Source organism: Lepidochelys kempii, chromosome 5, assembly GCF_965140285.1.
Source record: "Lepidochelys kempii isolate rLepKem1 chromosome 5, rLepKem1.hap1, whole genome shotgun sequence".
NCBI lineage: Eukaryota > Metazoa > Chordata > Testudines > Cheloniidae > Lepidochelys > Lepidochelys kempii.
Window position 1 is genome coordinate 73,440,360 of NC_136384.1, and position 14,195 is coordinate 73,454,554.

Below are 14,195 nucleotides of genomic sequence, written 5' to 3' on the forward strand. Positions count from 1 at the left end.
ACTTTTTTGAAGTCTGTACTTTACAGTGAGCTAAAAGAAGCATTAACGGAAACATATTATAATTTTAAATGAGCCAGAGTATGTAGTTTATTGTTTTAGATAGACATTAACACCCACTCATATGATTGAAGAAACTAGTTACATCATCATGTTCTGTTGTGCAACAGCCACATGGTTAAGCCATTAACTACGACATTCTCTAAATGCAGAAGCCTGGGAGTGTTTATAACATGCAATACCTTACACTGCTTTCTTAGGACAAACTGAAATGACATTTAGTCTTACCTTTAGAGTTTTGTAGGCAGTGCTCATGGTTGTTACTCTATGATTTGCATGAGACCCACCCAATTTACAAAGATGACACACTGGCCTTCTGCAAATTTCACAGTACATGTTTACCCTCTCCATTTCGTGTTCTGGACACATCAAGATCTGCCAAAAATAATAAGAATGCAACTGTATTTCAGAAAAAAACATTTAACAGCTCATTAAGATACAGTATAACAGTAAACCAATCCCATAGTTCATGGACTTTAGTGCAAACTCAAGTAATTTACATTCATCTTATTTATAATCCATTGCAAGTGATATCAGGAGGGGGAAAAGAAATATTACCCAGTGATCTGTGAATAGAAGAACAGAGGTGAAATGAGCAAGGGGTGCAGTCCTCAAATGAAGCAAACTTTTACTTTTGAATTCCAAGTATCAACTTTGATCTTCTTTAGCCTTTTCACTGAAGAGGGCAACCTGTTTACCAAGGTGCTTCTGAGACAATTTCATTAGGCTAGAAGTATGAATATTCAGGATTCTATGGTTACAGACTATTGGGCTGGCAAAAAGAAGGGAAGCCCTAATAACATTCCTTTAAAGAAACCTCAAAATATGAGGATTGAATTCATAAGGACATTAGCAGCCACTGTTTGGAAGACAAGCCATTTTTCTACAGGAATGCCCAGCCTTCATAACAGACCACATTTCTACTCCTCATCTTGTCTCATACTACAGTCAAATGAAAGTTACAGCCCTCTAACAAGGTGCAGATGGAAAAAACCTAGAAGATTATCTTGTCCTTCTCTCAATTCAGGAACAATCATAGTATATGCTTCTCTCATCCCCACCACACACATCACCAAGTGCTATCAAGTCTGCTTTTAAATTAATCAAATAGATGACTGGGAACGTTGTTTAGAGGACTAATACTTCACACATTAAGTTATGGCCTAACAAAGCATGTGATGCAAGTGCACATTTAATCTTACATAAAAGTGCTGGCATCCCTCAATAAGGCCATCACAAAAGCTTTAATGTAGCTATGTTGGTCTGTTCTGAGAGTGATGCCTGAATAATTTGACGTGTTTAAGCCATAGTCATTAAACTGTATTAAAAAAAAAAAACACAACACATTTCAAGAACGTCTATCTTCATTGTCAAAGCTGCTTCTTCTATGTCACAACCATATGCGCACACAACATACCAAAATCATTCTCTCTTCCCCTTTACTACCTCTGCCTGCAAAAGAGAGATTTGGTTTAAGCTTTAAATCCTTTAAAAAACAAAACTTAATATTTGTAAATCGTTATACTCATCAGAACATATGGAAGAATTCAGAAAGACGTCAGTCACTAGAAGTCTTTTTTTTTTTTTTTAAGAAATTAGAACATCTATTGAACTTAGATAAATGACAAGGATTTGCTGCAATGATATCCTGTATTAGAGGAGAGTTAAATAACATTTGTTGATTATTGATCAGACTACTAAGTCTAGAGAGCCAAAGATTTTTTTTTTTTAAAATGGACATCACAAGTAAAAATGTTTTTATCATCAGTAAAATGCCTCTCTCAAAAAAACCCAACACCACAACAAAAAACCACCACTTGGGCTTTAAAGAGAGTGAGATTTTCTTCCCAACATACACAAAGTCTTTACAAGTAAAAAAAAAAAAAGGATAGTAAGAAAGTTTTGTTTCATTCAATTACCTATTTTACATTATTATTTGGATTATATAGTTTTGTTCTGTTGGATTTTCTGTCAGATTGCAGGAATACTATTAATTTTTTCATGTAAATTAATCTTGGAGACTATTTTGTTAAAAAAAATCATATTAAGTTAATTAACTGTACAATACTAAAAACAGAATTTTTAATAATTTCAGGCTTTCCATCTGCACTAAACTTGGATCAGTCTGCTTCTCTAAAGGAGAAAGATTAAATAACTATAACAAAGTAGAAGCAGCTAGAGTAGTCTGGATAGCAAGAGAATGTGAAAGAACATTAATTGGTTTCAAATTACACAAAACTTCTGCAGAACTATAACTCAGCTTTGCTGCTAAGCCTTGACTTTCTAGAACATAGAACCATGACTAGATTTTAACCTTAGAGTCCTGCTTAAGCTTAAACATATATTTTTTAAAAGAGCTGCTAATAGAAAATATGTAGCTGTTAGCATAAAACTTCCAGATGATGCAAATCTTTACATAAAAAGAAAATCCAAACCTGTAAGTCTATTTGCCTCCCTGATTTTATAAGTACTTTACATTTTCTCTAGGTCAGTTACTTAACGCATACATATTTGGACCAAATTAGTCATGCCTTTCAGCCTATAGTGAACCAAATTAAAGAAGATTAATATCTGAACTAGAAGATTAATATTTTAAGAAAGCAGTACTACATTATCTTGGGTACACAGACACAAGAACTACACAAATTCAGCAATATTTTTGGTGTTTGTAGGGACCTAATAAGCTACAAAGATGATTGTTACGTGCTCTCCAGCTGTCTTATGTTGGAAGGACGGCAGTTGTGACCAAAGTCATCAAATGGGGACATTTACACAGTTTAGGTTTTAAGTTCAACATGGGAACCACACATTCCACCACACACCTACCACATAATTGTGCCAGGGACTCACTTTTGCTACCACTAAGAGTGCAGGAAGAAAGCAGCAGAGGAGGAGGAGAGAGAAAGAAAGAAAGAACTATTGTTACAAAACTATTATTATTGTGCTACTTTTCTAGAATAGACCCACTGCAATGATTTTTTTTTAAAAAAGAACACATTATTTAAGACCACGAACAGACTAAAATTATTAACACCTTGTTCTTAAAAAGCCCCACACCTTCATCTGATAGACCCACACCCAACACATTTAATTTGATGCAGTCAAAGTCTATGGTCCACTTCCAATATGTTCCCCCTGCATTTGTCAACACCTACCTCTTTGGCACCAGATTAATAACTTTAATGCAAAATCTTACAACTCATTTAATAGATGATTGTGATGGAAATCAAATGTAAGATTATCCAATAGATAATTACTTTTTATGGGCAACATTTGCTCTGCAGCATCAGGTCAGATACAAGAAATGAAAAGATCTGCAAGGTATGCCAGATTAAAAACCACTTACCTTGGGCCTGAAGTTAGTGGTTGGTCCTACATACTCATGCTGGGCTTTTACAGTTCCCCAAGGATGATATATTTTGAAGCATTCATTGCAATAGCTTGCACTGCAGTCCATGCAACTCTTTGTAGATTCTTGAGGTGGAGGTTTGCAGACATCACACATAATAGCAGTGGCTGCCCTGGCTGCCTGCCTGTATCTTTCCACAATAGTTTCCAGGGTGAAATTTCGAAATAAGCCATTGATGCCACGTTCTCCCAGATCCACATCATGCCGGCAGCCAGGACAAGGAAAAATGGTTGTCCTAGGAGTCAGTGAATTGCGTTTCCAGCCTGTATAGATGGCAAGTCCTAGTTTAGTTACAACATAATAGGAAGAACAATTAGGACTGGAAAGGGGGAAAAGACAGCACCTAACACAGAAATCCACGAGCCTAAATTCTGAGGAAATTCTGAGCTACTTTAGCACACGTGTCATTGAGAGTGTCATAATACAAATTCAGGTGAATTCTGCCAAGCCAAAGACAATTTTCTTTTTAAAATTAATATCAAACAAGGCACGGCCCTGGTTGGATTCAGAAGACATAGTAAGTAAAAAATTAATTCCAAATGAAATTGTGGTAAAAATATTTAACAATTCTGACTCCAGAGCTGCAATGTTGCAATTTTGTCTCTTGCTACAGTAAAATATGTCAATAGTGCTATACTCATGCCTTTTTCTTCAAAGTAGGCACTGTATGCTCCAGTCATTTTGAAAGACAATACCAGTTAAATTCAGTGATTAATCTCAGCTATGCACGAGGGGGAAAATGGCCTAATAGGTCTGTATTCATTCCTGGTGGCAAGTCACTCTGACACAAATGCACTCCATCCAGTTACTTAAACTGGTCTGATTTTACATGGGAAGGGCATATCTACCCTATTAAGATTGACAAATTTACATGGTAATTACATGAATGTGACAAGCTGAAACCCAATCACTAACAGACCAAGAGTTACGATAATAAATCTAGTTTTGGATACCACAGGATTAGATTCGCCGACGCTTTCTGGAATCCACATTAGTGTTCAGGTGACTCTGTCCAAATACAGATGTGGGATTTTTTTGTAAAATGTTCGAAGTGGAGATTTTATTCTCACTTTTTGAGATTAAACATAGCATTGTTCCCAGATGTATATAGTTGAATTTGAGCTTTTACAAGTTTTGTTATGGCTGCAACATATCCCAAGTGGAGACAAAAATACAAAACAAGACAAGCTGGGAATTTAGAACACTAGGAAATCCCAGTCAGTCAATCACAACATGCACAGACTGATTTGGCTTTTCCCAGCTGAATCGCTCAGAATATAACACTTTTAAACAAGGGTGTCAGAACCATCTCTGTGAAAGGAAGACTACTTCCAGTAAGGTTAAATGAAACAACAGCTCCAAGTCCTGGGGTGGAAAGAGAGAGCGAGAGAGCTAAAAGGAGTTCTTACTGGCAAGAAGTAATGTTCTCTCCTATAATGATAGAAGTTTCAATATAGCCAATCAATTGGATATTTTCATGGCTTCAGTTACCAGTCAAGGGGAACCCCAGCACCAAGAAGAGGTATCTGGTTTTTGGCAGGTTTAATATAGTTTCACCTAGTCTGTATTAAAGAAAATATCAGCTTACTTAGGCTTAAAGGAATTTTGCTCTACTTTTAGTCGGGGAATATAATGTATGGCATCAAATAACTGTACACAAAACCCAAGAATTCCCAGCTCCTTCTCTCAATATCTATTAGTCTTCCCTTGTTCAAAGACTGGGATAAAGTGGCTAACTTCACCAAACACAGACACACACACACAAAACCGGTTTCCATTTTGAGTCTGCAAAACCTGGAGATAGCTCAACACTCCAACAAAACCTCAGACCGGAAGTAATTAATTGATTTCATTCTTGAAGAAAGAAATAGGAGCATCAGTCAAAAGGAGGCAATTTAAATAAATTCAAAATTGACTAAACTGGCATTTAGGCATGGTGCATATCCTTTCCTCCTCCTGCCAGTAAGCTTGAAAGTGATGCTTCTGTAACTAGAGCATGGCATTACCACCCTTTTCTCAAAAATGTTTTCAAATTCTGAGAATTGTGTTGCTATGGCTCATGCAACTGTAAATTAAGGCAATTTCCTCTTTTCTTCTTATGCATATGTTGGATGCCGTACAATCAAATTCTAAGGGAGAGTGTCTCCCACCAACATAGCTTCCTCCTCTTGCAGAGGTGGAGTAATGATGCTAATGGGATAGCGTTCTCCCGACGGCATAGTACTTCTTCACCAGACGTGCAGCTGTGCTGATGTAGCGCAGTAGAGTAGACTTGCTCCGTGTCTTGTCATTTATTAAGTTCTTTTAAAGCATTTAATTCTTTTCAAGAATAACTATTTTCTAAAAGGAAATTAGATAATATCTGTATTTTGTCAGCTGCCTTAATTCAGAAAAAATTATATAGTTTCACAGAATTTTGAAAGTTTTCCTTGAGTATCAAGATTCCATTACATGCAAAGCTATCTAGCGGTGCTGATCTCTAGCTGCCCCTACCATACCAACCAAGTCAGAATTTTCTTCACAACTTCTAGCATTCTGTTATCTTTCTTTAAAGATATTCACACCAGGAACTTTTTATAACCGTTGCTTTAGGGTGAAGGAACTGTTTTTCAAAACATGTTCGGTATGGCAGGTATGTATATGCTTCAGGAAGTGAACGGCCCACATAGAGTGAGCAAGTGTGCACAAGCAGACAGTGATCTCCAATTCAGTAGGTTCTGTATTTCTGTCTAGAGAGTCTACAGAGAGATGGCCAGCTCAGATTTACGAATAAATACAACTAAACTGATTAATGTAGTTAAGGCAAACGTACAGATTTCTGGCTAAAAAGGAATCCAAAGTGTTTGGGTACTTACTTGAAGTAAATTTAATAACCCAAGCCGGATGCCCAGCAACACCTGTAACTTGGCACAGTTGAGCAACACACACATGTAATGAATGAAAACAGTACTGATTTAAAAGCCTTATTTAAATGTATGCCCAGACATACACACATAGGTTTAAATAATACACTTTCTCCAGACATTTCAAAGAGAACCTGAAAGGCCTGAGAAGGATTATTTGGCATTCAAACCATGCAGTGAAGAGCAGCCACTAAAAGTAAGATAATACTTATGTTCACTAATAAAGCAAATAAATAATGAAAAATAATGGTAGCTTGTACAAACACAGCACATGAGCAGTTTAACATGCCAGCTAAATGTGCAATGACAAAAAGCAAAATAGCAGGTGAAAGAAACATGGTGCAGTGGTCAAGTTTAAAATCAGAACAATCAAACTCTTATCCAATAGCATGCTTTTGAAGTCTGGACCAAGTGACACACAGAAGTGGGGTTAATATTTGTTTAACCCAAAAGTGAGTTAGTTGCCAACCAACTGTGGCCTTTCTTTCTGTCACCTAAAACACAAAATCAGACCATGGTAATGACTACATGCTTTACACATATACTGGCGACACCATGCCTAGAACACCACATTCAGTGGCCAGGAAATCCAAAAGATCTTAAAAAGATGTTTCATCCCTTTTTGTTAAATTTACTCCAATAATTTGATTTTTCTCAGACTCATGACTACATGGCATTTAAGCCCTCTCAAGAGGGGAATAAGAGAATTTTTGCTAGTTAAAATAGCACCATATGCTAAATAGTTTTAGATACATGAAGAATTAGCCTCATCACTACTAATGGCTGCTCTCTCCATTTTTTTTTTTAAGTCAATATAGTTGTTAAAAGGGAAGATTCTGATCAATTTACTCCATCTTTGGAACAGCAATGTGTAGTGAATAACCAGGCAGATAAATATATTATAGTTAATGAGATGGGTTCTGTTCTTCTTCCACCCTCATTCACAAAAGCAAAAGGTTAAATTTTGCAGATATACAAAAGGAAGAATATGCCTAGAATAATTTCATAAAAACACTTCAACTTTTGTGGTTATTTCTTTTAAAGCAAGCCAGAATGCTCTATGCCATCTCTTACATGTTACAAATCCAGCTTCTACCCATCAATTCTACAGATATCTCCTACTAATATTCATACACTATCAAGATTATTATTTTCTAACTCTACATTTTCAGGATCCTATACAAACAGAACCCTGCACTACTAATAAATAGCCTTACTTGTAAGTAGACAATATCCTACCAATTCACATGTCCCATGGCTAGAGTTTAACTTCTACAGATTCTCTAACTCATTAAAAAGATAAAAATATGGTTCTCTTGGCAAGCAGTTTAGGCCCCAATCCTGCCAACAATTAAGCACATGCTTATGTTTAGTAACATGAGTAGTAAGTCAAGGCATTAAAATTGCACACATTTTATCTAAATCTTTTTTAAAAATAATGTTTTCCTCTAAGAGTGTGCTATTCCACAATGTGGAATAGCATAATATATGGCACTTAAACCAAAAAAGGGATAATGCACCTTAAAAATATAAATTGCTTGTTTGTGTTTTTCAAATACAATATGATATCACCAGCATTCTGTGATTATGGTGGATATGAAGACTAAATTTGTGGAGGGGTTAAAAAGATTAAAGGATACTTTAAAGGTCAACTGGATTCAGCTACAAACTTCTTAAATGAATTGATATTTCTACCTCCCGCCCAGTTAGCATTTTTGTAAGATTCTTAGAAAAAAGTTATAAATATTGACTTTCCTTTCTTTTTAGAAAACATAACTTCACTCATATTAGGTACTGCATAAATTTAAAATCTTTCAGTTATGATTTTTGACAATGCTGCTTTTTTTTTGCAGACTTGAACTGTCTGCAAATTGATGGTGATCTCTGTTTTGATAGATCCTTCATAATTTATTCCATATCATATTTCTAAACATTTGAGTGAAATAAGTTATATTATGTTTTCCTCCAGTTTGATTTTTAGATGTGTATGTTTAATGGGACATTTGGATTCAATTCATAATTTCGTGAAATCCATTCATTTTCTCTCTTTCAACAGTACATACCCAATTTAATCTCTTACAAAAGGTGTACTATAATTTGCAAGAACAACAAATTATTTCTCCATTTTTGTGTTTACTTTGTGCATTTGACAATATTTAAATAAGTGAGTTTCAGTGCTTCCCCTGTTTGTGTGGGTCTGTCACACAGCAACAAAAAGGATTATTTAGCAAGACAGGAAAGTGCAATTGTAAAACCACAAAAATTGGCAGGGAAACTAGGGAGCAGGTTTAGTAACAAACTATATATTTTTTGTAAATTGGTTATACCTGGGGTTCACTGTGTTCCTTTAAACACTCTGAACATTTATAAAATAATACGTTGTTTGGGGGTTTTTTGGTATATAGAGAAACTAAAGCAGAGCTTGATAAGGAAACTATCTAAAAACTTGAATTCCTAAATAACAGTGTACTGTTACAAACAGCAATTTACAATTATCACTTACATGTAGTATCTTTAAGAAAGCTACAAGTGAATTTTCATAATTATAATGAGTACTTGTCAATGTTTCAGTGGCCCTGTGATGAGTGTTGGTATATCACAAGAAAAGCTACTATTACTTCCCAGCATTAATTCCACTCAACATTTTGGAAGTGACAGGAATAGTCATCTCAGTATTTGAATGTCTGAAGAAGTTGTATAACCAAAGCCCTTCTAAAACAAAAAACTACAAACAAACAAACAAACAAAAAAAGGACATACACCACCGGATATTGGTATATCATTTTGAAGTCTCCTATTTTCCTCGGCCGAGATTCATTTCCTGGGTCCCAAAACTACCTTATCAGACTGGCAAGATGGCAGCTTCCTCTTTAGTAGTTGTGTATTACATTTAAGTAGGGTTGCCACCCATGACAGTTTGGTTTTTGGCTTCTGTGTCCCGGTGCTACTGTGGGTTGCCAGGTGCCCGGTTTTCTACCGGAAAGTCTGGTCAGAAAGGGGACCTGGCAGTGTCTGGTCAGATGTGCTGACCGGACACCAAAAGTCCAGTTACCACAGGGCCGGGGGGAGGAGCACGGTCATTAACCCATGCCAGCCCCTGCTCAGCCAGGGCTACTTTCTACCTGCAGCCAGGCTCCACTATAAGGTGGGTAGAAAGCTGGCTAGATTGTCGGGCTCAACGGGTAGTGATCAATGGCTCCATGTCTAGTTGGCAGCCGGTATCAAGTGGAGTGCCCCAAGGGTCGGTCCTGGGGCCGGTTTTGTTCAATATCTTCATAAATGATCTGGAGGATGGTGTGGATTGCACTCTCAGCAAATTTGCGGATGATACTAAACTGGGAGGAGTGGTAGATACGCTGGAGGGGAGGGATAGGATACAGAAGGACCTAGACAAATTGGAGGATTGGGCCAAAAGAAATCTGATGAGGTTCAATAAGGATAAGTGCAGGGTCCTGCACTTAGGATGGAAGAATCCAATGCACCGCTACAGACTAGGGACTGAATGGCTAGGCAGCAGTTCTGCGGAAAAGGACCTAGGGGTGACAGTGGACGAGAAGCTGGATATGAGTCAGCAGTGTGCCCTTGTTGCCAAGAAGGCCAATGGCATTTTGGGATGTATAAGTAGGGGCATAGCGAGCAGATCGAGGGACGTGATCGTTCCCCTCTATTCGACATTGGTGAGGCCTCATCTGGAGTACTGTGTCCAGTTTTGGGCCCCACACTACAAGAAGGATGTGGATAAATTGGAGAGAGTCCAGCGAAGGGCAACAAAAATGATTAGGGGTCTAGAACACATGACTTATGAGGAGAGGCTGAGGGAGCTGGGATTGTTTAGCCTGCAGAAGAGAAGAATGAGGGGGGATTTGATAGCTGCTTTCAACTACCTGAAAGGGGGTTCCAAAGAGGATGGCTCTAGACTGTTCTCAATGGTAGCAGATGACAGAACGAGGAGTAATGGTCTCAAGTTGCAGTGGGGGAGGTTTAGATTGGATATTAGGAAAAACTTTTTCATTAAGAGGGTGGTGAAACACTGGAATGCGTTACCTAGGGAGGTGGTAGAATCTCCGTCCTTAGAGGTTTTTAAGGTCAGGCTTGACAAAGCCCTGGCTGGGATGATTTAACTGGGAATTGGTCCTGCTTCGAGCAGGGGGTTGGACTAGATGACCTTCTGGGGTCCCTTCCAACCCTGATATTCTATGATTCCTTGTCAGGCTACAGCAGCTCTCATCCAAGCCCAGTAGCAGAGAGAGCCCAGCTGGAAGGGGAAGTAGTGGAGCAGGGGGCGGGACCTCGGGAGTCCAGTTACCAGCCATTAGAAGGTGGAAACCCTATATATAAGAAACCTTTAAAAAACTGTTTAGTTATTCACTCTTCTTTGTGATGGATTACAAATTTATATTGCCATTATCTTCCCTTTAAAGAAAGGATTATAACTGACCATAATTTATAGTAGATAGAAGATCAATACATTAAGTAGTATTTTTACTTCCAGTAATACCTATCAGTTTTACTGGAACCTGGTTTTGTAGCCTCTGGGGAAATGATTCCTTAGGAAAACAAAAACAATAGACAGAAATTTTTGGATGGTATAACTACAGAAATTAAGAGCAACACTGACAAAAAAAATATTCTACAGGTTTTAGTCCAGTTGACCTTTAGATTAATTGCAGAACAGAATTAAAAGTTTTTCAGACAGAAATTTTCCATAACTTTGGTCAAGTCCACAAAAGTTTAGCCGATGGACATTGATATTTAAAAACTATATGCTAACCAATTCTATTTAAATTAAGATCTAAATACTACACTATCTACAGCCATACAAGAAGTGAAGCATTTCTACCTCTCCACCCAAAAGACCTCCGCTGTGTGGCTGTGAACAATGAACAGAAAGCTGTTTTTAGAAACAAAAAATAAAGTCAACATTGGTTTACAAAAGATAAAGCAGCAAATATCTTTTCTTCTGCACTGTAGTTGCCAGGTGCCCAGGTTGCCAGGTGAAATTAAAAAATGTTTAATTTCCTAATATGCATAAATGGGAAGAAAAGCAAAAATCAAGCTCTCTTTTACTGTATTTCAGAATCATTCATCATCATTTACACAGCACTGGAACTTTAAACACTTTATAGGATTTTTGTAATATAATGGCATTACACTTAAATTATAAGACACTCATTAAATCATTATAAATTCTCCAATCCATAAAATTAAGGCCAGATTTTTTTAAAGTAAGCATTTGTGTACAGTTTAAGTTAGAGGATAAACCATTTACCAATTTCAGTCATTTTTGGCATTATTACAGCAAACAGCATTTCTAAAAAGCAAGTTGTGCAGATAATAGCTCCATAACAGATCAATTTGCTTTTGGTACTTAAAGAGTTAGAAGGTCAAGACAGCAACTAGTTTTTACTACTTCATATTAATTTAATTATCTATTAATTATGACTATGCCATTGTGACAAAGTTCCTGCTCTACCTTGGTGGGTCTTGCGCTTATTAGCGGATTTGCTTGCCTTGGAGCTTCACAGCAGCCCTCAGCTTGGCCGTTTTTCTGAACCCACAGTCCAGGTCGACTCCTCCCGTGTCTGACCAGCAGTTGGAAGGATTTGGGGGGAACCCGGGCCAGCCCTCTACTCCGGGTTCCAGCCCAGGGCCCTGTGGACTGCAGCTGTCTAGAGTGCCTCCTGGAACAGCTGTGTGACAGCTACAACTCCCTGGGCTACTTCCCCATAGCCTCCTCCCAATACCTTCTTTATCCTCACCATAGGACCTTCCTCCTGGTGTGTGATAATGCTTGTACACCTCAATCCTCCAACAGTCTGCGTTCTCAGCTCCTAGTGCCTCTTGCTCCCAGCTCCTCACACACACACCACAAACTGAAGTGAGCTCCTTTTTAAAACCCAGCTGCCCGGATTAGCCTGCCTTAATTGATTCTAGCAGCTTCTGGATTGGCTGAAGGTGTTCTAATCAGCTTATCTTAATTGTCTCCAGAAGGTTCCTGATTGTTCTGGAACCTTCCCTGTTACTTTACCCAGGGAAAAGGGACCTACTTAGCCTGAGGCTAATATATCTGACTTCTATTACTCTCCTATAGCCATCTAGCCTGACCCTGTCACAGCCATATATATAGGCTTGGCAGAATTTGTTTTTTTATAGAATGGAGAAGGGTAACTAGTGGTGTTCCCCAAGGGTCAGTCTTAGGACCAATCCTATTCAACCTATTCCTAAATGATCTGGAGAAAGGGGTAAACAGTGAGGTGGCAAAGTTTGCAGATGATATTAAACTGCTCAAGATAGTTAAGACCAAAGCAGATTCTGAAGAACTTCAAAAAGATCTCATAAAACTAAGTGATTGGGCAACAAAATGGCAAATGAAATTTAAGGTGAATAAATGTAAAGTAATGCACACTGGAAAAAAATAACCCCAACTATACATACAATGTGATGGGGGCTAATTTAGCTATAACTAATCAGGAAAGAGATCTCCGAGTCATCGTGAATAGTTCTCTGAAGACGTCCACGCAGCGTGCAGCGGCAGTCAAAAAGCAAACAGGATGTTAGGAATCATTAAAAGAGGGATAGAGAATAAGATGGAGAATATCTTATTGCCCTTATATAAATCCATGGTACGCCCACATCTTGAATACTGCATACAGATGTGGTCTCCTCATCTCAAAAAAGATATGCTGGCCTTAGAAAAGATTCAGAGAAGGGCAGCTAAAATGATTAGGGGTTTGGAACGGGTCCCGTGAGAGGAGAAATTAAAGAGGCTAGGAATTTTCAGCTTGGAAAAGAGGAGACTAAGGGGGAATATGAGAGAGGTATATAAAATCATGAGTGGTGTGGAGAAAGTGAATAAGGAAAAGTTATTTACTTGTTCCCATAATATAAGAACTAGGGGCCACCAAATGAAATTAATGGACAGCAGGTTTAAAACAAATAAAAGGAAGTTCTTCTTCACTCAGCGCACAGTCAACCTGTGGAACTCCTTGCCTGAGGAGGTTGTGAAGGCTAGGACTATAACAGGGTTTAAAAGAGAACTGGATAAATTCCTGGAGGTTAAGTCCATTAATGGCTATTAGCCAGGATGGGTAAGGAATGGTGTCCCTAGCCTCTGTTTGTCAGAGGGTGGATGGAGATGGATGGCAAGAGAGAGATCACTTGATCATTACCTGTTCAGTTCACTCAGTCTGGGGCACCTGGCATTGGCCACTTTCAGTAGACAGGATACTGGGCTGGACAGACCTTTGGTCTGACCCAGTATGGCCGTTCTTATGTTTATGTTATTTTTGAGCATTTTCTTATTTTTATTTATTTAAATTTTCACAGTTGCAGGAAATTATGGGGGAGGGTCAGACAATTATTTAGTGACAGTAGATGCTGAGATTTTAAAAAGTTAAAATTTAAAGCTTTAACTCACATTATCAACATCATATGTCAAAATATACAAATAGCCTTATGTCAAACTCTAGTAAGTTCTCAGGCAGTATTTTTCTTACTTTGCTTATCTTTCAATTTCTATTATTGCTCATGAAAATGTTTTTTTGTTGCTTTGTATATGCATGATGAAATTTATTGGTAAGTTAATAAATCTTCATATAGGTTATTATAGGACTGGCTACAAGTGTTGTCCTTGGTGTGAGATCCAAGGCTCAATTAACCTGGGACCAGGAATTAATGTTGCTGTGATTCTTGGTCTTAAAGACCATCCATCATGGAAATACACTCACTCACCAGGGTGACAAAACAGACTGCAGTATCCGGGGGACTCTCTGTGAATCTGTTTAAGGCTGTTAATGTGCCTGAAGAGTTTGCACATGGTACAGTTG

The 14,195-nt window shown here is 37.9% G+C and overlaps 1 protein-coding gene across 3 annotated transcripts in view; it reads right to left on the reverse strand.

Annotated features, from left to right (window-relative positions):
• TRIM36 (tripartite motif containing 36) overlaps positions 1-14,195 on the reverse strand; it is a 51,426-nt gene that overhangs the window by 11,969 nt on the left and 25,262 nt on the right. For 2 of the 3 annotated variants that reach the window (XM_073344730.2, XM_078852849.1), the window contains exons 3-4: positions 3,404-3,747; positions 286-432 (exon numbers count right to left, since the gene is read on the reverse strand). In XM_073344730.2, coding sequence (XP_073200831.2) covers positions 286-432; positions 3,404-3,747 — 491 coding nt within the window. The remainder of the gene's footprint in view (positions 1-285; positions 433-3,403; positions 3,748-14,195) is intronic. The other variant, XM_073344731.2, reaches the window with a different exon arrangement.